Source organism: Ovis aries, chromosome 11 (assembly GCF_016772045.2).
Source record: "Ovis aries strain OAR_USU_Benz2616 breed Rambouillet chromosome 11, ARS-UI_Ramb_v3.0, whole genome shotgun sequence".
Classification (NCBI taxonomy): domain Eukaryota; kingdom Metazoa; phylum Chordata; class Mammalia; order Artiodactyla; family Bovidae; genus Ovis; species Ovis aries.
This window is the reverse complement of record NC_056064.1, coordinates 26,991,600-27,013,959: the sequence shown is the minus strand read 5'-3', so window position 1 is coordinate 27,013,959 and position 22,360 is coordinate 26,991,600. Positions and strand designations below refer to the sequence as shown.

The window sequence follows — 22,360 nt, the reverse complement described above, 5'->3', positions numbered from 1 at the left end:
GCCCAGGAATGTGCACCTGTTATTGGGGGGCAGCTGCCAGCCCACCCGCCCCGCCCCTGGGACTTGATCCCGCCCCGAGCAACTGCCAAAGCCTGCCACCCACAGATGACAGACAACACTTCAGTTGTATAAATCGTCTTTAATTGAGAAAGCGTGGAGTAGAGACCCGGTCCCCTGGGAGCAGATCCAGGCGATGGGTGGAGCCTGAGCGGGGTCTGTGTGGGTGAGGGGAGCATCCACCCCTCTTAGGACAAGCCAGAAGTAAAAAGAGCCTGAGGAAAGGCAACCTGCCTCTGAGTCCTAGCCCTTCCCTTTAGTGCCTCCTCAGTCTACTCTGCCCAAGTCTGCCACCACCCAGAGTATCCCTCCCAGTTCACTGATGGGCTTCTGATCTTTTTCAGGCCTGCCCCGAGCTCTCTGCATTTTTTCAGAAAAATCTAGTCAGGCCCTTTTTGGGTACCTAAAACCCAGCTGAGGTTATAAACTCTAAGGTAATAAAGCAAGTTTTATTCAGTTAGAAGCGTGTGGGGGTGTATGAGGTTTAGAACCCAAGAGGCCCTCACCCTCCTTAGCCTGATCTGTAGGGGAGAAGGGTGGGGCTTATTGCTGAACTGGGGTCTCCTCATTGTGGGTGGGTGGGAGTCAAGGCTATGTCGCATTTGTCTTTTTTATTCCAGACCTATTACCCTAAAGACCTCAGCTTTAAAGGGGACCTGGAAGGAATTCCTGCTGAGGTAGCTACGTGTTCATATCCCCTCAACCCAGGCACAGGTCCAATCACGCCATGGTTCTGGTCCCTTCCCCATCCTAGCTGCCCTACTATGAGCCAGGGATTCCTTCCGAAACTCCTTTGCCCTTTCTCAGACTCTGTTTCCCAACAGGGCCCCCACTGAGCTGTAGGAACTAGAAACTGCATGTAAAAATAAGGTTAGCATTCTACAGGAAGACTAAGAGTTTTAGAAAATTATCTGGGAAAAACAAAAAGTGGTTCTTGATCCATCTAGAACTTAGTTTTTTATGAATCATAGCTGGGTCGTTTCTAGAGCTCATGCGTAACAGGTATCACTAGAGAAGGTGGGAATGTGGGTCTAGAACTTACTCTAGAGCAATAATATGGCTATATAGGTCCCCTGTTCCATCCTGAAGGAAAGGGCTGAGAGCGCTGGTCTATGTCCTAGAGCTAAGATTCAGAAGGAAGTATGGCTCCATATGTGTCTAGAACACCATGCTCTAGAATTGGGTGTCTCTGGGATAAGAAAGTTCAAACTGTGGTAATCTGAGACTGGTTCCAGTTCAGGCCAAGGCCAAAAGCTGGACAGGGCTCAAATCCAGCTAATTTGAAGTCAAGGGTCCATCTCGGTCAAGGACAGAAGCCTGATGGATCCAGAACAGAGCCTGGCAGCATGCCTGTGTTCCAGCACAGAGCCTGAGTGCAGAAGTAGCCCTGGCTGGAGTGCCTTGTGTTCTGGAACCTGTCTGGAACAAGGCAGAAGGTGGAGTAGAGAAAGAAGGAATGATCCTGAGCGCCAGTGGACCTACAGATCTATGGCTCAGTAGCAATGAAAAGGGCAAAGGGTTCCAGGAACTGGCTGAGCCCGGGATGGGGAGGATTTATGTTCTGGTTCTGTCAGTTTTGGAATCCCCAGCGCCATCTCAGAAAAAGCCTTTGAAGGGACGAGTATGGAAGAAAAGAAGTGATCAGCCAGGACCATTTCCAGACATCTTCCTCTCTGACCCCCAACCCTGGGCCTAAGAGTCTAAGGGTCTCAGCAGGCCCAGAAGTCACAGTGGCCCCTAGGCTCCCTCGGGGCAAAGCACCTGGTGGGACCTGGCTGCACAGGGTATGAGTGTGGCAGCGGTGGTGAGAGCAGGGCCGGAAGCAGGGCTGGGAGACAGGCTGTGGTGTGGCTGGCTCTGTGCGAGTGTGGGGAGCCTCCAGTCCTGGGATGACATTTCAGGGGGCAGGGGGACTGGAAGGGGAAGTCTCAGGGACACTGTGGAGAGAAGGCTCCCGGTACATGGCCACTGTGAAGGGGGGAGAGAGGAGCAGGAAGGAGAGTTAGGTACCCAGAGAGCTCTGAATAGGCTCCGTTCCCCTCCATGCAGCCTCTGGGAACCCCAACCCACAAAAGGAGATCTCCCCAAATCCCTCAAGGCCAAAGTCTTCCTGGCTTAGCCTGTCATAACAGGTATCATCTTAAAACACTTATAACCCCTGAGCTGTATGTCATTAAATGTCCATGTCAAGGTCAATACCCTCCCATGTGGCCTGCCTCTTCCCAGAGGGTCCATACTCACCCTCCAGGAGCTTGGGCACAAAGTGGGCAGCTGCCTTGGTCTTCTTGACTCGATTTCCCTTCATGACTCGGCCCTCCTTGTCCAGGCCCAGATACCAGGCCCGTCCAGAACGGCGCTGGCGATAGAGAGCAGAGGCGTACAGGACATAGTAATTCTCAAAGACGCACTCCTTAAAGCGACACTCAGCTGTGAAATGCGGCTGAGGAGACAAAGACCCAGAAAGGCACACACAGACAGAGAGACAAAAAGACACATCACTGGACTAGAAGGGAGCCCTGGGAAGAACAAGGCAGGAGGTAATCCATACATTTGAGGTGAGGAGAACCAACTTCTGAGTCCATGCGGGAACTGGGACAAAAGGAGGATGAGAAAGAGTCTGGTGGCCCCCAAAGGCCAGGAACTAGACTTCTGGGGGTCTGGAATAAAAAAGATACACTCTCTCTAATCTACTCCACTCCCAACCTCTCACCATCCAGGGGACCTGGAGGGAATTCCTGCTTGGAGGAATTCCAGAATCCTTTCCCAATATCCCAAATGACTCTGGGACAGTGAGTAATAATGAAGTCTCGAGGAGGTAGGAGGAGATACAGGGACCAAGGCAGCTGCCCACTTCGGACATTCAAAGAGCCTGGGGGCACATGGGGGGCTGTTCAAGGAGGAGAGATTAAAGGGACTCTAGAGTAGGTGCCCCTGAGTGGGCAGTGAGGACAGGGTGTTGGCAAGAGCTGGAGGGAGACAGAGCTCTGAGCTGCAAAATACCTGTAGTTGGGAAGTGTGTCCTAGAGGAGTCCCCAGACCCCAGGCCACTCCACCCTCTTGTCTCACCGAGCTGTAGAGCAGCCCCTCAGCGTTCATGGCCATGTAGTGACCCAGCTTGGCACTCTGGATGGTGACTACTCGCAGCCCCACAGGGATCAGGTTGAAGTGGGCTGGGGGTAGAGAGAAGGAGCCTCAGTACCCCAGACCTCCAACTCCTATCTGAGCGCACACACACACACACCCCCATTCCAGTTCCAGCTCTTCCCTTGGGAGTCAAAGAGCCAATGGATCCTGCAGTGGGAATAGTATTGTCATGGCCTGTGCCCGCTCTCCCCCTTCCCACCAGGCAGCTGGCTTCCCCTCTCACTGAAAGAGCTGGTGTCCTCTGGGGTGCCCTGGATGCTCCCGTCGGGATTCGCCTGGAGGTAGAAACCCTGGCGGCAGAACAGTTTGGTGACGATGCCTTTGAGCTGAGGTTCTGGAGAGAGAGACATTCATCTTGGAACATGACATCTCTGTTCCCAGAAACATTCCTACACTTGGCGGGATCAGAGGAGAGAAAGAAAAAGAGAATGGAGGGAAGGAAGAGGGTCGGTCCCAGGGCCCTCCCAGCAAGCTCTTTCTCACCTCTCTCAGATGCCAGAGGAGGCTGGGGTGTGGGTCCCTTCTGCTGCCTCTAACCAGTTTTCAGTTTAATTTATTGAAATTTATTTAAAGGCTTAATTCCTACCCTACAGCTCAACCAGAAGGGGGGGAGGGGAGAAGAGGGAAGAGGAGGGCAAAGATACACGGAAAGGCAGAGGACAGCGGGAGACCGGCAGGCCTGCTGAAAGGGCAGTGTGTGTGCGAGTGTGGGGGCAGTAAGGTGACCACAGGGTAGGGGTGCCTCCTTAGGGATGGGGGTGGGACTGGGTCTGACGCTGACTCAGCACCTGCTGCTGCGGCTGCCGTTTGCTTGGCGTGGGCCTCCCCTTGGCCTGGCGCCGGTCTGTCTGACACTGACCCATCTGTCTGTCTGTCTGTCTGTCTGTCACTCTACTGGCTCGCGGGGGCCCAGCCCTCCCTGAGGCTCAGCCTCTCCCCTTCAGCCAGGTAACCCGCCTGGGATGGGGGACATTCGGTACCACACCAACGAAATGGGGGAGGGGGCCGGGAAGCTGGCGAGGCAGGCTGAGTCACGTGGGGACCCGGTCCCACCCAAAGGGTGGGCTGCGGACCGTACCACTACGGAGGGCCGGCAGCGGAGGGGGGAAGGACCGCTGGGGGGCGGGGGGGTTGCGGTCTCTCCCTAGGGGAGCTGGGAGCGGGGGAGAGAGAGGCCAGAGGGACTCCCTGGCTGTCGCACCTGGACGGGGACCACACGCCAACCCTCACAACTCTCGTCCCCCGAGGCTTGCTCCCGGTCGATTTCCCGGTACCCCCTCGTAGGTGGTACGACCCTCAGTCTCCGTGTGGGTCTCCAGCCGTGTACTGTGTCTGAGTTCCTCATAGCAGAGGGTCCCCTGAGCCCGTGAGGCCCGATTTTGGAGTCGCGTAGGGGGTCACGGGGGGCGGGGGCGGGGATGCCCAGCTCCTTTCTTGGAGCGCAGGTCACGGGAGGAGGGCGCACAGAGGGGCGGGCTAGAGAGGTAGCTGCAAGGACACCCGGGGGAGAGCTGGGGAGATTGGCGCCGAGCCAGGCAAGCTCGGCCAGGAGGAACGGAGCCAAAGCTCGGAGGAGCGGGAGCACCGGGGCGGGGGCGGGGCTGCCGGAGCCGCAGAAACCCTCGGGGTGACCCAGGCGTCCGGAACCCCCAGGCCCCTCCACTCGGGATTGAAAGAATCGCGAGAGCCGGCACGTAGGCGGAGGATGGTGGGGGTGGGGACTCGTGTTGGGTACGGGGTTGGGGGTGCGGCGAGAAGGAGCCGCCAAGCTTCGGGGCACCCGGCTTAGCCCCTCCTGCCTTCCCCTTGCCCTCAAAAGCAAGGAGACTCGGGGTTACGGGCGAAAGAAAAGGGAAACTGAGGCATCGTCTGGCTGAGAGTTGGTGGCCCGGGCCCACCCCCTTTCATTTTCGGGAGCTCCCCCACTTCGGTCAGGCCCCGCTCTTCGGGAGTCCCTGGCCTCAACCTCCCAGGCAGAGAGACCCCAGGCTTGGAGACCCTGCCCCAGCCACTCACCCGGGCCGCGGTCCGTCCGCGCGGGCCGCCCCCCGCACAGTCGCACCTTGGACAGCAGGATGAGCAGCTGCTTCTGGCAAAGGGACTTGGTGCCGCGGGGACACACGCGCCGCTGCGCCGACACGGGCCGGCTGCCCCCGGGCTCGCGGACCTCCCGCTTCTGCCGGATCAGGCTACTGGCCAGTGCCGCCATGGCGCCCCGGGAGGAGACACCCCCAAACCGGCAGGCGCCTGGAGCGCGCTGGGCACCCCCTCCCCCAGAGAAGCCCGCTCGCTCACCAGGACATTCTCTGAACGCTCCGGTCCCGACTCACCGCCCTACCCGCAGGACCTGAGGATAAACCCTAGAGGACCCCCACCCCAGGCTCCAGCTCCCACCCTTGGGCCTCCTACTAGCTTCGTGGGACTCAGCAGCTTATTTACCTCTCAATGGACCCCACCCTCGACTTTTGCCCCCTACAGAAAACTCTCCCCTTCTCTAGTCTCCAGTGTCCCTGTCCCCCACTAACCTTATCCCAAAGGCAAGACCCTCAGATTTTCCAAGATGTGGTTCCAATATCCCCATGCACCTTTCCACCCTATTTCCAGGCCCCCTGTTCCTGACAAAGCCACTCTTATAATCTTAAAGGTGTGGGTCCTTAGCTTTGGAAATACTCGCTCACCCCACTCTTGCTGGGGTGCTACCAATGTCAGCGAAGAACCCAACCTTGGTTCCTTTTCCTTTGCCACCCTCTAAGTGAAGAATCCCCCACTTTTTTCACTGAAATCCCCCAAAAACTATGTCTCAAGATATTCTGACTGTCCCCATTCAGCAAGCAGAGGTTCCCAGACCCTGTCTCTGGACAAACCCAGTATTTACCAAGTCACCCCCATTTCTAGTGGCAGAGGGTTCCAGGTGCTGAGCCCCTTTTCTCACCTTGTTACCCTCCACTCCTTTTGAAGTCACCTCCAAACCCTCCCTTCCTAGTGGTTACACCAGGTGGTTGTCTGGAGGGCCCTCTGTCACCTCGGAATAAGAAGCATAGGTTTTGGGGTTTGGGGTGGTTTTTTTTCTGGCAGCCCCTTAATTTCCTCGGAGACAGCTGGTACTGTTTAGATCCCACGCCCTCCAATCCAACCAGCCCCCCAGGAAAGGAGTGCACCCACGTTGTCACGGGTCTCCAAATGTGAACAGACCCCCTATAAGTCAGAGAGCATCCCAGCTGTCTGCGACAGGGCTTCCTCTTCCTCCCGGGGACTGCCTACAGCACCCTCTGTTCCTTCCCCGACGCCCCTCAACCTGTCCTGTCTTGTCAATCCGGCGACGGCTGGCGCTGGCTCCGGTTCCAGGCTCCTCCCTCCCTGTATCCCGCAAACGGGGCTTCCCCCCACGCCCGGCTAGGCGTCCCAGACCCCAGGAAGGAATGAGGGTGTCTCCGCAGAGTGCCCTGGTCCGGCGAAGTGAGCACCGGGCCTGGCGGCTGGACAGCGCAGCGGCGGCAGCGGTAGCGGCGGTGGGAAGCTGAGGCGGCGGCGGCGGCGACAGCAGCTCCCCCTCCTCCGAGAGCCGGCCCGGGGGCGGGGCAGGGGGCGGAGACGCCGGGAAAGGCCCGGGCGGGGTGGGGGGGGGGGGGAGCTGGGCGTGCGGAACCCCGGGGTTCCTTGGAGGCAGGGAGTGGGGACGGTCTTAGAGGCAGCCGGAGCCGCCTGTCTCGGGGTTCAGAGGAGGAGGGACAAATAGGCGACTCCACAGAAGGCAAATCTGCACGAGGGGAGAGCTTGGGCTTAGGTAGATGGTATGGTGAGAATGGAGAAAGGGACCCCACTGCCCGAGATCGAGGACAGCACTGGATGAGGAAAGTGGGGGGAGTAACTGAAAAGATAGCGAGGTGGCGAGGACTAGCCTGGGGTGAAATTCGGCCTGCTTAATATCTCTGCTTTTGTGTGAACCAAATTGGTCAGTCCCTGGTCTCCATACCTCTCTCCTTTTCACGTCTTTTTTCAGCAAATATATTACCCCTATCGACCCCTAAGAGAAAAGACCATAAGCACTGGGGGGAGATGGATGCCAGAGGTTGCACCGGGGCAAGAAGGGTGCTGGCTACAGATGTGGAAAGTGGAGAGGCCGGAATGGAACGACCTGTGCCAGGGATGGTGCGGGAGGAGGGTGGGAAGATGGGGAAGAACCAGACAGGAGGCCTTCTAGAACGCGGGTTCTTCGGGCCCAAGGGGTTCAGCCTGTCTCCCAGGTGAAGGGAGAGCAGTCCCCTCCACACCCCGCTGGCCAACAGAAGCACTTTCCACGTTAGTACGAACAGCGTGTTTAATGGGACCCGGCTCCCACGCCGGCTAAGCCGCCCCCCTTACGCGCAGCCTTGGCCTCCTCCACAGCGGCGCGCAGGGCCCGAGCAGGGTCCCCGCGAAGCAGGGCCAACGCCCCGAGCAGCGAAGCGGCGCCGTCCCCCGCACGGAGCTTTTGGCCACTCAGAAAATAGTGGGGAAGCGTCCGCGCCTCGAGTACTCGGCCCAGCTCATCCAGCAGCCCGAGGCAGCAGGCGCCCGCATTTTCGGGCCGCGCCAGATAGAGCGCGGGCAGCCGCTCGCACGCCCAGTAGAGCAACGTCCGCAGGAGGTAGGGCGCCGCGGCCCGGGTCCCCGCCACCAGCGGGCGCAGCAGCGCCTGGGCCGCCGCGTGAGCTTGCAGCAGCGGAGCGGGTATGCGCGCCTTGAGCGCCAGCTCCTGGCGGGCGAAGCAGAGCTGCCAGCCGGAGGCGCCCGGCCGCTCGGTTCGGCCGCCGCCGCCGCCGGGCACCAGGTAGAAGGAGGACGACTCCGAGGCCAGCGGGCCGGCCCACGAGTGGCTCCGAGCCCCCTGGGGCCAGCCGGCCACAGACACTACGGGGATCAGGTCGAAAAGCAGGAGGCGGCGCGGGGGCCCGGGCGTAGCCAGGAGGATGGTAGTGAACCCTGAGTGGCGGGCTGCGTGGACCAAGCGCGGGGCACCCGGGACCGGGAATAGGGACTCAGCGACCGCAGCCAGCGAAGCAAAGAACCAAGCAGCCACCTGGGCGGGGCACAATGTGGGCCATGCCTCTCGAGCCTCCGACGGCTGTGGCGCTGGGCTAACATCGGTTGCTTTGGTGACGTCATCATTCGTTTCTTCCGATGGTGAGGGAAAGCCAATATCGGTTAGGTTTTGCTGGGGTGACTCCGGCACTGAAACATTACTAGGTGATTTTTTCAAAGACTCGTGTGCCTCAGGCTCAGTGATGTCACCGTGTGGCTGGTCCACGGAGCTTTGCGGGTCCCGGGGACTCTCTCTGCTATCAGTTGGGTGGATCCAATTACGTCCTTCTGGGACTGGGGGTCCTAGGCAATCCTGCCATGCTTCCCGGACCGAGGTTCCGCGTACCTGCTCTGGGAGGCAGAGCCATGCATAACAGGATCTCATGTCCAGTTGCAGCTCCTGCCCAGTGCCATCTAAAGAAAACACGGGCACCAGGAGTGTGAAGCCAGCATCGTAGTGAGGTCCCCGCATGTAGGGACCAAGAGGTGCAGGCCCCAAATCCAGGGAGCCCTCTCGAATCCCACCACGAAGCAGCAGGAGCTGTGTCTGGGGAGGAAAGCGAGGGTCCCTGCGGTGAATGAGACCTAAGGGAAGAGTAGGGATCGTGAAGACATGATCCAGAGCCCAGGATGGGATGGGGTGGAGCTGAGAGCAGCAAGAGGGTTACTTACTAAGCAAAGAGAACACAAAATCCTTGGCCTGGAGGAGATCTGGTCCTGGCTTGGGCCCATCACTCCAACTCTCCTGCACACCCAGCTCCTGGATCAGCTGGGTTAGTTCTTGCAGCTGCGCTCCAGAGCAGAAGTCGATGTCTGTGAGCGGCCGGGCTGGGGCTGGGGGCGGTGGGCCCCACCAGGGAGCGTTTCCCCAGACTGCAGAAGCCATATGGCTCTATTGTTTGGGGGCTAGGAAATACACGTACAGGGGGAAGCCCAGAAGCGTTGTTCCTTCTGCTGTGGAAAACTTGCCCCTCCTTTCTTTTCTCTTCCCGAGATCAAGAGGGTGCCCAAGTCACAATCTGCCAATGGGTCTGCAGATGAAGGGCTCTAAATTTAGTCTTGAAAGCAAACAAATACCTCCTCCGTCCTTGCCCTTTTCTCATATGCTAGTCCCCACCCCCAAGAACCGATTCACCTGACTCAGCAGGTTAAAAGTGGCTGTTTGGCCCCTCCTTCGGAATGCAATAGCCTCCTTCACCGCCCCGTGTCTACCTCCCCTTACCTCTTTTTCGAAAGAGGCTAGTGGTTTGCGGCTTCCCTCTTAGGGGTAGCTGCAAGGTCTGAAAAGAAAATGGTTAGGAAGGTTCAACAGGTAGCTTCTTCCTGCTGCTCACGAGGCTACGCCCCTATGTTACAACCACGCCCCTTTCTGGAGATGGTTCCGGACCAGCCCGGCCTCCAGTCAGAGTTCAATCTCTCCTTTGGCTCTGCAGAGATCTCCTGGCTATCTTGGGAGTTGTAGTTTGTCTTCCAAGCTACCAGGGCATTAAAGCCACGCCCCCAGATCCTTTCCTGTTCCGTTGAAATAGTGCCTGATGGAAGTTGTAGTTTCTATGGAAATAAACTATAGCGTGTCTTTCCAAGGCCAGGTCAATGCAAACATTCCTTGGACTTAGAACAGAGACATAACAGGATGGATCCAAATAGCAAATGATAATGAGGCACATAACCTAGGGCCTGAGGGAGTAGAGGTGCCCTGGTAACTTAAATCTAGAAGAATCCTTGCATGCAATTACTGCTAGCCTAGGAAGGTGCCACATGACTTGTCCAAGGTCAGCGCTGAGCAAGAGAGGTGTTGGAAAGGGGTTTCCCGACTGGCATGAATCTCTTTGGAATCAGTGGAGGTAATGTTAGACAAGAACACATAAGTAGTGATGACCCAGGGAGGGACATCCAAAGGGACATATTAGTGATGGCCACCTCAGACACACTAATGGTATCAGGGCAAACACTTTGGAATCTCGCAGCTCAGGTGTGTAGACAGAAGAGTTGCCAGGGCTGGAAATCAAGTCCAGAGGAAACTCCCAGGTGGGTTGGGCAGGGCAATGAGACATTAATAGGGGAAGAAAATTGCTTTCAGCGACCAGTGCTATCACGGACACAGCTTAAGTCCAGGATGAAACTAGGAGCCAGAATAATAGGGCAGAAAGATAGATAACCAAAGACAAGCTCACGGATTAGACCAGTGCATGCTGGACCAGGAAATTCTTATATTCCTTTTTCCCAGGGGTCTGTCTCCACAGTGAACTAGGGCTAAGTCCATGGGCAAGAAAGTGGGCAAGTGGAGACACTTAGAACAAATCAGAGGCCTGTTCAGCAACTCAACGGACATGAATTTGAGCAAACTCTGGGAGATAGTGAAGGACAGGGAAGCCTGGCATGATGCAGTCCATGGGGTCACAAAGAAGTCAGACATGACTTTAGCGACTAAACAACAAAAAGAGGGGACCCTCAGAATCCAGAGCCCAATTTGGGGAGCCAAAAATTCAGGGGTTCCTACTCATTGACAAAGAGAGGTCTTCTCCCTCTGTTACAAAAAGAGCCCCAAACAGCCCAGAACCGGGAAGGCAAATTTCCATACAACAGGCTGTGACCCAAGAGACCAGATAAGGAAAACTGAAGCCTGGGCTCTTTGTCACAGTCTGGGGAAATCAGGCATTGGGCATCCATTCCTACATCTTAACCTCCTCCCTAGATGGTGGCTTCTGAACCACCCTAAAAAGAACTAATTTCTCTGGGCCTCTTAAAGCTCCCCGAAAGTGAAAGTGACAGTCGCTCAGTGTGTCTGACTCTTTGCAACCCCATGGACTGTATAGTCCATGGAATTCTCCAGGCCAGAATACTGGAGTGGGTAGCCTTTCCCTTCTCCAGGGGATCTTCCCAACTCAGGGATTGAACCTAGGTCTACCCACATTGCAGGTGGATTCTTTACTACCTGAGCCACAAGGAAAGCCCGTCTTAAAGCTCCTATGCTGTGGATGGCTGACAGGGAAAGTAAAGTTGCCCTGAACTCTAAAGCATTGCTCTCCAATAGCATTTTCCATGATGATGGAAATGTTCTAAATCTGTGCCGTCCAATACAGTAGCCAGTAGCTCTATGTGTATTGAGCACTTAGATCATGAGACTGAGGAACAGATTTTTTTTTTGGCTGTGCCTTGCAGCTTGTAGGATCTTAGTACCCCTGACCAGGGATTGAAGCCCAGCCACATCTGTGAAAGCGCTGATTGCTAACCACTGGTCCTCCAGAGAACTCCCTAAGAACACTTTTTAACTCTACTTAATTTTAACTCATTTACATTCTAATAGGCATATTTGGCTAGTAGCTACTGTAATGGAGAATGCAGCTCTAGGGCCTTGGGGATGACAGCTTAAGGTAAGACAGAGACAGCAGGAAAGCTGGGAGTTTCATTCCTTATCCCCCACCTGAGGGGTGGTGTTGGGGTGGATGGCCTCAAATAACCACAGGACACTTCTCTTGCCTTTTTATTCTTCATGCACATTGGTCCCCTCTTTTTCTAAGTTTCTCATCACACACTGATATCCCCACGCCTTGGCCATCTCTGATGAGTTGTTGGATATCTCTCGGTGAAGGCGCCTGGGAGACAATGCTTCACACTTGTCCCTGCCTGCTCCCAACTGTCTCTGGCGGGCGTCAAAGACCACGTGCCCTACCCGGGTGCCTGACCCTGGGCAGTGGGGCTTCCAGTTGGTTTTGGGAGGCATAGACGTCTGGCGGTAGTTCTGGCAGGCTGCAGGAGCTGTGTCCATGGGGCGGTACACCCAGTCTTGGCTGCCTGCTCGCCGGGAAGGCGGTTGCAGCTCTATCAGCATAGGCACCTCTGAGAAGGTTTGTCGGTTACTGTAGACCACCTGGGCCTTGGCAGGGGAGGAGGGCTGGCTAGGTGGGACAGAAGCCCCTGGAACATGCTGCCCGGCATCATGCCTTCGAGGAATCTTCTCAGATATAAATGACTTTGGGGCCTGAAGTGGGCCCAAAACTTGGACACAGTCAGTTTCTAGAGGGTTCTTGTGGAGGACAGGATTGGGGACAAAGCACGAGTCCTCTTGGAGGCCTGATCCCTTGATAAAGTCCTGAGTCTTGGAGAAGCCAGAGTCTTGAGTAAGGGCTGGACCCTTCTGGGGGTCAGGATGTTGAGTAACTCCTGCGTGCTTGTGGAGGTTAGGGTTGTGGCAATGTTCTGGGCTCCTGTAAAGTCTAGCATCTTGGGGAACATCACATCTTTTGACTTCGCTGACTTGGGTAAGGTCCAGATTCTTATGGAGGTCAGAATCTTGAGTAAGGTCTTGGCTCTTGTAAACTCCAGAATCTTGAGTAAGGCCTGGATTGTTGTAGTCTCCTGAGTCCTTATAGAGGCCAGGGGTTTGCACAAAGCCTGGGTTCTTATGGGGACCAGATTCCTGGGTAAGGCCTGAGTTCTTGTTGACTCCAGAGTCTTGGACAAAGCATGGACTCTTCTGTGGTTCAGAATCTTGGGTAAAGCCTAGACTCCTAGACACTCCTCGATCTTGGGCATTACTTGTACTCTTGTAACATCCAGAACCTTGAGAAGGGTGTGGGATACTATGTAGGCCAGTGTTTTGGGAGAGCTCTTGACTTCTATAGAAGTTTTGTTCTAGATTTCTACAGACTCCAGAGTCATGCCTAAAGCCTGAGCTCCTCTGAATGTCAGAAGTTTGAAGAAATGGTGTGTTCTTGTGGAGACCAGAAGGTTGGGTAAGATATGGGCTTCTAAAGAAACTTCCCTCTTGAGTAGAACTTAAACTCTGGGAGCAAGAATCTTGTATAATGACTGAATCCTTGTGAAAGTCAGAGTCTTGGGAAAGGCTTGGATTCTTGCAGAGATGAGGGTCTTGGATAAAGCCTGGGCTCTTGTGGAGGCCTGGATTTTGAGCAAGGCCCGGGCTCTTGTGGAGGCCTGGGTCTTGGGTAAAGCCTGGGCTCTTGTGGAGGCCTGGATTTTGAGCAAGGCCTGGATTCTTGTGGAGGCCTGGGTCTTGGGTAAAGCCTGGGCTCTTGTGGAGGCCTGGATTTTGAGCAAGGCCTGGGCTCTTGTGGAGGCCTTGGTCTTGGGTAAAGCCAGGGCTCTTGTGGAGGCCTGGATTTTGAACAAGGCCTGGGCTCTTGTGGAGGCCTGAGTCTTGGGTAAAGACTGGACACTTGTGGAGGCCTGGATTTTGAGCAAGGCCTGGGCTCTTGTGGAAGCCTGGGTCTTGAGTAAAGCCTGGGTTCATGTGGAGATTTGGATTCGGGGTAAGCTCTGGCTTTCTGGGAACTCTAGTGTCTTTTGAAGGGCCTGGGGTTCTCTGGAGACCATGGTCTTGGTTGAGGCCTAGATTCTTATGAAGTTCAGGGGGCTGGGGCTGGTTTGGGGTTTGGGAAGTAGTGGAGAACTGAGGAGGGATGGGACCCTGGGAAGAGAGGACAGACTGAGGAGACTTGGAGGGTGGGGGACATTTGGGGGTCTGTACTAAGATGGAGGGCTTCTGGTGGTTGCTGTGTTGATGAACAACAAAGGATCTGGGAGAAATGAGAGGCAGAGAAAGAGTGCAGGGTGGAGGCACAGTACCCATTGAGTTCTGGGTACTGATTGGAACATGGAAGCAAGGTTGATAAGGGGTAGCATCTTTGGAGTACACCAGGAATTTGGGGTAGACTGGAGTCTGGGAGTCCGTGTTTTGCTTCTCAGAGCTGTAAGGGTGGAAACTGCAGTAAGGGAAGGTCTTGGGCTGCACAGATTCATCCTTGACATCATTTGAAAGCTTCCATTCCATGTTCCCCAACTCCAGGTAACCCAATATGGATCCTGTGAAGGGCTTGACACTGTCCTCACTACATTGCTTCAATGTTTGCTCAGCTGTACCAGAGCTCACCAGGCCATGCCCCTCTTGGAGCCTGGAGAGTGTACCTAAGTCCTTTCTGGAATACCCAGAGTTCTGAGGGGCACATACATGGAATAAGTTCTGCTTTACCCTGCGGGCATCATAGACCACATGGCCAGTGGAGAGGCCTTGGCTGAAGGCAGACAAAGTAGAGGGAATAGAAGTTAGGATGGAGGAAGGTGGTGTGGAAGGGACTGGAGTGGTCGGCTGGGCCATGACCAGTGCAGGGACAGGGGTTGTGGCAGACATGGGGGCAGGTGCTGGTGTAGGGGCTGGAACAGAAGTAGCAGCAGGGCCAGAAGCTGGGGGAGGGACTGGAGCAGAAGTTGGGGGAGGGGCTGGAGCAGAAGTTGGGGGAGGGGCTGGGGCAGAAGTTAGGGGAGGGACTGGAACAGAAGCTGGAGGAGGGGCTTGGGGAGGGACAGGGGCAGAAGCTGGGGGAGGGACTGGGGCAGAAGCTGGGGGAGGGACTGGGGCAGAAGCTGGGGGAGGGATCAGAGTTTGGGCATGGGTATAGGTTAGATGAGCATGGGTCAGAGTGTGGGTAAGGGTGTGGCCCTCGCACTGGGCTGGGCCCTGTGAGGGGGCCTGGTCCGGGGTATAGGCTAAGGTGTGCTCTGGACCACAGACCTGGGCAGAGTTGTGCTCAGGGCCAAGGGTTAGGGAGTTGGTCTGGGCCTGAGGTGGGGCATGCTCAGGGGAGTAAATGGGGGCGTGGGTCTGGGTCTCGGCTGGGGTGGGCTCAGGAAGTTGGGCTGGGGAGAAGGTCTGGGCCTTGGCAGGAGCATGCCCAGGAGACTGGACCTGGGAGCGGGTCTGGGCCTGGGCTTGGTCATGGTCTGGGGTCTTAGTCTTGCTCTCTTGGGGCAGGCGCAGTGGAACCATGTCCACCTTGCTCATCCTACGGAACTTGGAAGATGTCTCCTGCTTAGAGTAGAAGGTGGCTTGGGCCTTTAAGGCTGTGATCTGAGGGTCCTCCCCAGCTCCCGTTAGCCCCTCCTTCCACAGTCCCCATGGCACCTCCATGGGAGCCCCAACATGTCCACACTGAGGCGGCATCCAGCAGCACTTAGAAGCCTTCTCATCATTTGTGTCTGGTATCCAGGAGTCCAGGTGGTTAGGGTGCCCGAGCAGGAAGCTTGGGCGGCGGTGGAAGCGGGGCGGGACTCTTGAGCACAGGTTCTTGGGATCCACGGAGCAACGTATGCACAGGGGATGGCTGCCTGCATAGCTGGATTGCTTGTCTGCAGGGAAAGGTGAGATGTGACAAAGCCTGGGTTCCTGAGGGGCTGAGGATGGGGATGGGGAAAGAAGAAAGGGGACAAGTCCATATCCCCAGAGCCCACGCCGGGGCCCACTCACCTCTGGGGAAAAAATGACGGAAAAGAGTCCGCAAGGAGTTCTTCAGGTGTTTCCAGAGCTGAGGGAAGCAGAGGAGGGGAGAGTCCGGGAGCAGGGTGAGCCCTGAAGTCCAATCCTTGCCTGGCCACACCCCAACAGCCCTCCCAACTAAGCCCCTTTGAGACCCCAAGGCTCCCCCAACACTGCTGCCCAGATCCTGCCCTGACCAGAGTCACCACATTGATCCCCACGTTGAGCAAGATGAAGCTGCCCAGGATCAGAAGAATTGAGTCTCCTAGGTCCTGGCACTTTCTGGGGTTGGTGCCAGAGCACGCTTGGGCTCCGTGGTAGGTTCGCTCACCCATGGCTGGGGGTCCCAGGGCTACCTGGGCCCCCTGGCCCCCACATACTCACTAGGAGCCAGACTCCTCTGGTGGGGGAGGGGAAGAAGGACTGTGTCATAATGGGGAGGGGGGTGGGGTCACAGTGAGGGAGGAGGAGAATAAAGAGGGCCGAGAGTGGCATTCCCTGGTAACCGGGGTCAGGCAGCCTGAGCCTAGACAGTCAAACAGGGCCCCAGAGGCCAGCACACCTCTCCTCAAGACATCAATCCTTCCCTCACAGCCCACTGAGTCACTCATTCAAACCACACATTCCACCTCCTTGGCCTCTCCTGAGACAAGACCAACCCCTGGCATCAGAACCCTGGGGAAGGCCTGGCTGGAGTCCAGAGCCTTGGCCTTCTTCATGCCCTTCACTGGGTGTGGACCTGGATCTGTTCAGATGGGGACCCTCCCAGTTCGGAAGCAGCGTCTGATATGAGCTTTGGGGACAGGGACAGCTGAGAACACAGTAGGTGCCCAGAGACCAGTGGTTTGGAATCTGCACCTGCAAATCTACTTCGTTCATAGTACAAGCCCAGGAGGGGCCTGCTGGCAGGACTGTGGCCACTAAGCCAAGGGGACCCTCAGGCCAAGGAGGAGACACTGGCTTCAGGAAGCCAAGGGCAGGGACCCAGGCTGGCAGGAGTGGCGCTTCCAAGCCACAGACCACCAGCGTTTCCTGGACTCTTGATCTTTATTCCTTTCTCCATGCCCTGCCCCCCACCTCCTCCATTGGCTGCCGGTCAGTGAATTTTCCCAGTCCGGCTTCTATGCAGAGAGGGCCTGGAGGCAGAGTTGGAAGGTGGCAGCGAGTTGGCTCGCGCCCTGCTCTCCTGCACCTGCCGCTTCAGCTCCAGGCTGTCGTACACCTGGTAGCTGGCATTGCCCCCTGGGTTCCGGCTGAGTGGCATAAAGGTGGGCTGGGGCGGCTCTGTAGCCTGGACTTCGGGCAGGGGCTGGGAGGAGCGGAGGAACAGAGCTGAGCTGGGAGCCGGGGCCCGCTGGTACGAGGCCTCGCCCAGCACAGTGAGGGAGGTGGAGGTGGTCAGAGGGTGCCTAGTGGGCAGTGTCTCAGTCCATTCGGCTGCCCGGCGCCGGACCTCATGGGGATCCCGGGAGTAGTTCAAGTGTCCCGTGGAGGGGTGGGGGCTGCGGTTGGGCTGGCCGTGAGCATGGCCAAGGAGGCTCCGTCGGTGGACCTGTGGGGAGAAGTGCTCTCGGGCTTCGGGCCGGGAGCCCCGGGTCAACAGGGCGGAGGGAGGCTCAGAAGCCTCCAGACCACGTCGCCGCTGATCCCAATTGTCATACAGGAGCTGGCCCCTTGAGGGGTAAGGGCTGTGCCCCGTAGGGACCCACGAGGGGTTGGGGGGCAGCCGTCGGGGAGGCAGTGGAGACGAGGTCCACTGGCCTACCTCCACATTGCCCCAGGTGTGGGATGGTGAGCAGAGGGGCCCGAAGGACTGCAGCCTGAGCTCAGACTTGGCCTCCACACGCTTGGGCAGGCGGCGCAGCTCAGGTGACAGGTAGAGAGAAGGTGGCGGCAGGCTGGCCAGGATCCCACCCTGGCGGCCCCAGAGCCCCACACTGGAGGGCAGGCCCATCCGTTGGTAGAGCCCTCCCCAGGCCCCCCTTGGGTACTTGGGGTGTGGGAAGGCAAGGTCTTCGTCCTCCTCCAGGTAGGAGTCCAGGTCCTCCCGATCAAAGGAGGGCCTCACCCGCAGCTGTGACATCTTGTGGCTGCGACGTGGCCTACCGAAGACCGAGCAGCTGTAGGGGAATCGTTTGGAGTTTTTCGACATCCGCTGGTGGCTGCAGGGGCGGCTGCGGCTGCGGCCCTGGCGGTGAGGTTGGTGGCGGCGAGGTTGCTGGCGGCGAGGTTGCTGGCGTCGAGGGCGGCGGCTGCGGCTTTGGCTGCGGGGACGGTGGTAGGAGGAAGAGGAGCAGCGAGTGGACCTGGCCATCTTCACTTCTACAGGGTCCAGGGTACAGTGGATGTGGACATCTTTGGCCTTGGCTGGAGGAGATTTGGGGGAACTTTCACAAGCCTGCGAGATTTCATCTAGGAGAGGCAAAAAAGAGTCTGTGAGGGCCCGGCAACTGTCAGAAGATTTCAGGGTCGGGGAACAACTGGGACCTGGGTTTCTGGTGTCTTGGGAGTGGCAGGGGCCAGGTGCCTCCTACCTGTCTTCCATACTTACTTTTCTGATTAATCCAACAGATGCTGTTGTCTAAGACATTCTGGAGCCTGTGCCACATCTGGGGGTGGAGTGGGGTGGGTGGAGTGGAAATGAAGGCTAGACTCTCCCCACTCACCACCCAAACCCCGCCCCAGCCAAGACCATTTCTGCAGGCGCAAGTGCCTGCTGCTGGCTCCCACTCTCAGCCCTCTTCACCCCCAGGGTGTTCCCAACCATCACTGACCATAGTTGCTACGTTGATCCCGATGTTGACAAGAATGACAAGGCCCAGCAGCAGGAGCAGGAAGTCCTCCACATCCTGGGTACTTTCTTGGTATTGATGGCAGCACCCCAGGTTGTCAGCCCAGAGCTGATTTTCCATGGTGGGGGGGTCCTAGGGCCACCTGGGCCACCCGCCCCCCCCCCCACCAGCCCTGACCCACACTGCACTCATGGTGGGACCTGGGACACCTACCAGCAGGTGAGGGAGTGCGATCACAATGAGGCATGTTGCAGGGAGTCACAATGCAGAGGTAGCACGTCTTTCATCCACTCAGCTGGCCCTTGATGTGGCCATCTTCGCCCTTGGCTCCCACTAATGGAGCCCAGCCCCCAGAGTTCAGTCTGTTCTGTCTTTGTAGGGGCTGGCTTAACTCGATTTGAAAATGTAACTACAGTGGGCAGATGGTCTTCATAGGGACTGAGCCATGCATAAAGGATTTCCTCTGTTTCATTGAGATATGGCAGTCTATAGCCCGTTGGGACTCCCTACCCATACCTGCTTGCAGCATGCAGCTTTGGTAATTAGATGGATGGGTGACAGTAAGAGTCCACTGTGGGGTCACCCCACTGTACCATTCCCTCCCACTTCTGCCCATTTCCCTGTCATAAGCTCTCTAGCACCCACTGGGGCCATCCCTTCCTGGCCAGGGATTGCAGCCTTTGCTGTTGGTGATCACTGAGCCAACCGGCCCCTTTACTTCAGAGCATGAGGTTGCTGCCTTTGCTAGAGACCACCCCTCAACCATGGTTTCTCTCCTTCCTAACCAATTGCTCTCCCACTGCGCCACCTCTCCAATTTGAAAAAGGATTCATTTCCATCTTAAGAAAACTACATGAAATTCACAAAGCACAAACTTTGGATGCACTTGTTGATAAGACAAAAGGAATCTATGATTTAAACTGGGTTCATTGCTGTGGTCTAAGAAAGTGGTACTGGGGAGACCTCAGGTCATTTTGTTTGTACAATGAACAACTTAGCAGAAAGAGGAACAGGGAATTCCCTGGAGGTCCAATGGTTAGGACTCTGCACTTTCATTGCCAAAGGCCTGGGTTCAGTTCCTGGTCAGGGAACTGCTGCTGCTGCTGCATCGCTTCAGTCGTGTCCAACTCAGTGCAACCCCATAGATGGCAGCCCACCAGGCTCCCCCGTCCCTGGGATTCTCCAGACAGGAATACTGTAGTGGGTTGCCATTTCCTTCTGCAATTCATGAAAGTGAAAAGTGAAAGTGAAGTCGCTCAGTCGTGTCCGACTCCTAGCAACCCCATGGACTGCAGCCTACCAGGCTCCTCCATCCATGGGATTTTCTAGGCAAGAGTACTAGAGTGGGTTGCCATTGCCTTCTCCAGGTCAGGGAACTAAGATTCCACAAACCGCACTGTGTGGTCAAAAAGAGAGGGGGAAAAAATAGAGGAACAGCCAGTGGGCATTTCCCATCCAAGCCTCAAAACATATAGTAGGTGTTCAAAATAGACCCACCTAGTGTCGTCAGTTTAAAATGATCAATAATGTTGGTCAAAGGAAAATGGCAGAGAAGCGAGGTGATTCATAAAAGGCCTATCTGCTCACATTCCAGGAACCCATCTGGTATGGAAGGTGAGGTCTAGTCCTTCAGCCTGGTTCCTTGTTCACAAGTTGAGCATGTGTTGGTGATCCTAACTGTCTAGAAGTAGGTAGGGCCTGGGTTTCTCAGATGTCCAGTGGATGGAATATTCTGATGAGTTTCCATGGGAAACTGAGGGAGATGGGAGATTCTGATGGGCCAAGCTGACTCAGAAGCAAAGGGGATCTACCTGTGGGAGCAGAGGCTGGAGCATCTGAGACCATGAAGTTGATCCTTAGAGTCCATGTGACCGTAAGTCACGTGATCTCTCTGAGCCCCAGTCTCATTTGTGACATGGAGATGCTGAGCAGAGGCATGAGGTCACAGAGGGCCACAGCGTCCTCAGTATTTTATCACTGCTCCAAGACTGCTCAAGGGTACAGGAGCTTTGGGTTCTGACAGGGGAACTGTGAGGGCCAGGGTACCCTCACTCTCAGCCATCCCTTCCCAAAGAATCCAGGGCTTAAGAGGGACCACGCCTCACCTGTAGCTGCAGCCTGAACCTGGGCTCTGGCAGGAGCCAGACCTCTTGAGGAGGTGGAGCCATGGGATGAGGGTCTCCCCTCAAGTGCAGTACTGCTGGGGATCTGGAGTGGGATTTGGGGGGTGCTTCCCCGAACACTAAAGAAAATGGATCAGAGGCAGGCAGGAGCCTGGGAACCAAGAAAGGCCTGGGAAAAGGCTGAGGACAGGGCCTGGGGCCAAGAGGTTGATGAGGGGCCTCAGGGCTCTCTAGGCCCTGTTGCCAGGGAGATCATTTCCTTAGTAACCAAGCTTCTGGGTGCTGTGTGGGCCCTGGCACCCCCCGCACACACACCACCACAATCCACCTCCTCTCTTCTTTTTATTCTTCTCGAAGTCACCTCTCTGTCAGGGAACGGTATACCCAGTCCTTTCTCGTCCCCTCAGCTGTGCTGGATCCGGAGGCCAGAGGGTAACAGTGCGACAGGGCCTCCACCTCCCTGGTCAGCTCCCGCAGCCGCCGCCTCACGTCCCTGGCATCGTAGGCGATGCGCCCTGAGGAGCGGCGCCGGGGGATGTCCGGGACATTGGCTGGGCCCAGGATGGGTGGCTCAGCTGGTGTGCCCTGTTCCTGTTCTGCCTGGGCCCCTGCCCCTGCCCCCCCTCCACTGTTCTTGTGGCTCAGGATCTGAGTGCTGGGGAGTGGGGGGTTCACAGGGTACACGTAGGCCTCTAGGCCCAGATCAGACTGCATCTCTCTCTTGAGGGGCCTTCCCTCTATAGTCTGCTGGAAGCGGATGGTCTGGGTAGGAGGCTCCAAGGCGTCCTGGGCCCAGGGAGTCCAGAACCTCTGGGCAGTCTGTAAACCCTCCCAATCCTCAAGGTAGTCCCAGTTGTGGGAGCAGGCCGCTGTGTGCTGATGTGGGGGCTTCTCGTCATCATCGTCGTCAGTGTCAGGCGCCCAGGCCACTGGGCGGCGGGCACGGCGTGAAGAAGAGCCTTGATGGCGACGGCGGCGAGTGGGTGGGGGGGTCACCGTCATCTTCACGGGGTCCATGGTGCATCGTAGGTGGACTGCTGGAGAGCTATGCTTTGAGGGCTGGGTCTGCTTCCCAGGTGAGCGTAACTTAGAAGCTTCTGTGGATCGAGGAGAGGTGAGAGGCTGGTGGGGAGCCTGGCTCCTACAGGGATGGAGAGGCAGGGTGCAGGAAGAGAAGCTGCGTAGTTATGGAGTCTGAGAGGGAGAGCGGGAGGGGAAGGGGCCGGCTTAAGGACAGGGACAGAATGCTGGATTTCTGCCCTTCCCGTGCCCACCCCCAACCCCTACTTACCTTTCTCACAAATAACACGGAACACCTGGTGTAAGAAGCCACGGAGTCTGCGCCAGAGCTAGGTGAGGAAGGACACAGTGACCCCAGATAGGCCCTGGCCATCAGGCCTGCCCCCCAGCCGTCCTGCCAGCACCCTCCCGCCCGGGCCCAACCTGACCAGCGTCACCATGTTGATGCCAATATTAATGCAAATAATAAGGCCCAGCAGCAGCAGGATGGAGTTGCCCAGGTCCCGGCAGCTGTTGGTGTTAGGGTTGTGATATGAGGCCCACCTGGGCCGTGGCTGCTCAGCCATAGCCATGGGGGTCCCTAGGGCCACCGGGGCCCCTAGGCCCCCAGCCCACTGTGCCCACAGTATCCACCAGCCCACTTTTCTGTCCCCTGGGGGTAAACGGGTCACAAAGGTGTGGGGCTATCCCTCACAATGTGCCAAGAGAGAGAGTCCTGGGCCCAGGTTTGAGCCTCTAGCCTGGGCCAGGTCTTAGTAGAGACCAAAGCCTACAGTTTGCATGCCTCTCCTGGAGTCAGCCACGGGCACCATCCTGTGGGCTTTCTGGCCTGCCTGGTGTCTGCCCCCATCAGTCCCTGTCTGGTTCTCTATGTCAGGCTCTGACCCCTC

General features: G+C 56.9%; 5 protein-coding genes across 9 annotated transcripts; all 5 read right to left on the bottom strand.

The window, feature by feature from the left end:
• Positions 1 to 119: 119 nt before the first annotated feature.
• On the bottom strand, positions 120 to 6,720 carry FGF11 (fibroblast growth factor 11). Of its 3 annotated transcripts, none has more exons than XM_027974971.2 (5): positions 5,218 to 6,720; positions 3,425 to 3,535; positions 3,058 to 3,227; positions 2,299 to 2,497; positions 120 to 2,025 (listed from the first exon to the last, which is right to left on the bottom strand). In XM_027974971.2, exons 1-5 carry the CDS (start codon positions 5,408 to 5,410, stop codon positions 1,955 to 1,957), a joined length of 744 nt encoding a protein of 247 aa, XP_027830772.1. In that variant the 5' UTR covers positions 5,411 to 6,720; the 3' UTR covers positions 120 to 1,954. The 3 variants fall into 3 exon arrangements, with proteins under 3 accessions (XP_027830772.1, XP_004012705.1, XP_027830774.1); XM_004012656.5 differs by having other exon boundaries at positions 3,124 to 3,227; XM_027974973.2 differs by having other exon boundaries at positions 2,299 to 2,413; positions 3,124 to 3,227.
• Positions 6,721 to 7,501: 781 nt separating this feature from the next.
• TMEM102 (transmembrane protein 102) lies at positions 7,502 to 9,612 on the bottom strand. 3 transcript variants are annotated; one of them, XM_012185654.5, is made up of 3 exons: positions 9,485 to 9,612; positions 8,935 to 9,293; positions 7,502 to 8,847 (listed from the first exon to the last, which is right to left on the bottom strand). In XM_012185654.5, exons 2-3 carry the CDS (start codon positions 9,146 to 9,148, stop codon positions 7,520 to 7,522), a joined length of 1,542 nt encoding a protein of 513 aa, XP_012041044.2. In that variant the 5' UTR covers positions 9,149 to 9,293; positions 9,485 to 9,612; the 3' UTR covers positions 7,502 to 7,519. The 3 variants fall into 3 exon arrangements, with proteins under 3 accessions (XP_012041044.2, XP_027830775.1, XP_042112551.1); XM_027974974.3 differs by having other exon boundaries at positions 8,935 to 9,612; XM_042256617.2 differs by having other exon boundaries at positions 7,502 to 8,676; positions 8,935 to 9,612.
• A 2,134-nt stretch (positions 9,613 to 11,746) lies between these two features.
• Positions 11,747 to 15,870, bottom strand: SPEM3 (SPEM family member 3). The gene is made up of 5 exons (XM_060395089.1): positions 15,733 to 15,870; positions 15,527 to 15,584; positions 14,730 to 15,408; positions 13,852 to 13,973; positions 11,747 to 12,657 (listed from the first exon to the last, which is right to left on the bottom strand). The coding sequence occupies exons 1-5, from the start codon at positions 15,868 to 15,870 to the stop codon at positions 11,747 to 11,749; spliced, it is 1,908 nt and encodes a 635-aa protein (XP_060251072.1).
• Positions 15,871 to 16,573: 703 nt separating this feature from the next.
• Positions 16,574 to 21,713, bottom strand: SPEM2 (SPEM family member 2). Its single transcript, XM_027975471.3, has 3 exons — positions 18,310 to 21,713; positions 18,087 to 18,144; positions 16,574 to 17,947 (listed from the first exon to the last, which is right to left on the bottom strand). Exons 1-3 carry the CDS (start codon positions 18,445 to 18,447, stop codon positions 16,632 to 16,634), a joined length of 1,512 nt encoding a protein of 503 aa, XP_027831272.1. The 5' UTR covers positions 18,448 to 21,713; the 3' UTR covers positions 16,574 to 16,631.
• Positions 20,780 to 22,042, bottom strand: SPEM1 (spermatid maturation 1). The gene is made up of 3 exons (XM_042256613.2): positions 21,899 to 22,042; positions 21,742 to 21,799; positions 20,780 to 21,547 (listed from the first exon to the last, which is right to left on the bottom strand). The coding sequence occupies exons 1-3, from the start codon at positions 22,040 to 22,042 to the stop codon at positions 20,808 to 20,810; spliced, it is 942 nt and encodes a 313-aa protein (XP_042112547.1). The 3' UTR covers positions 20,780 to 20,807.
• Positions 22,043 to 22,360: the final 318 nt, after the last annotated feature.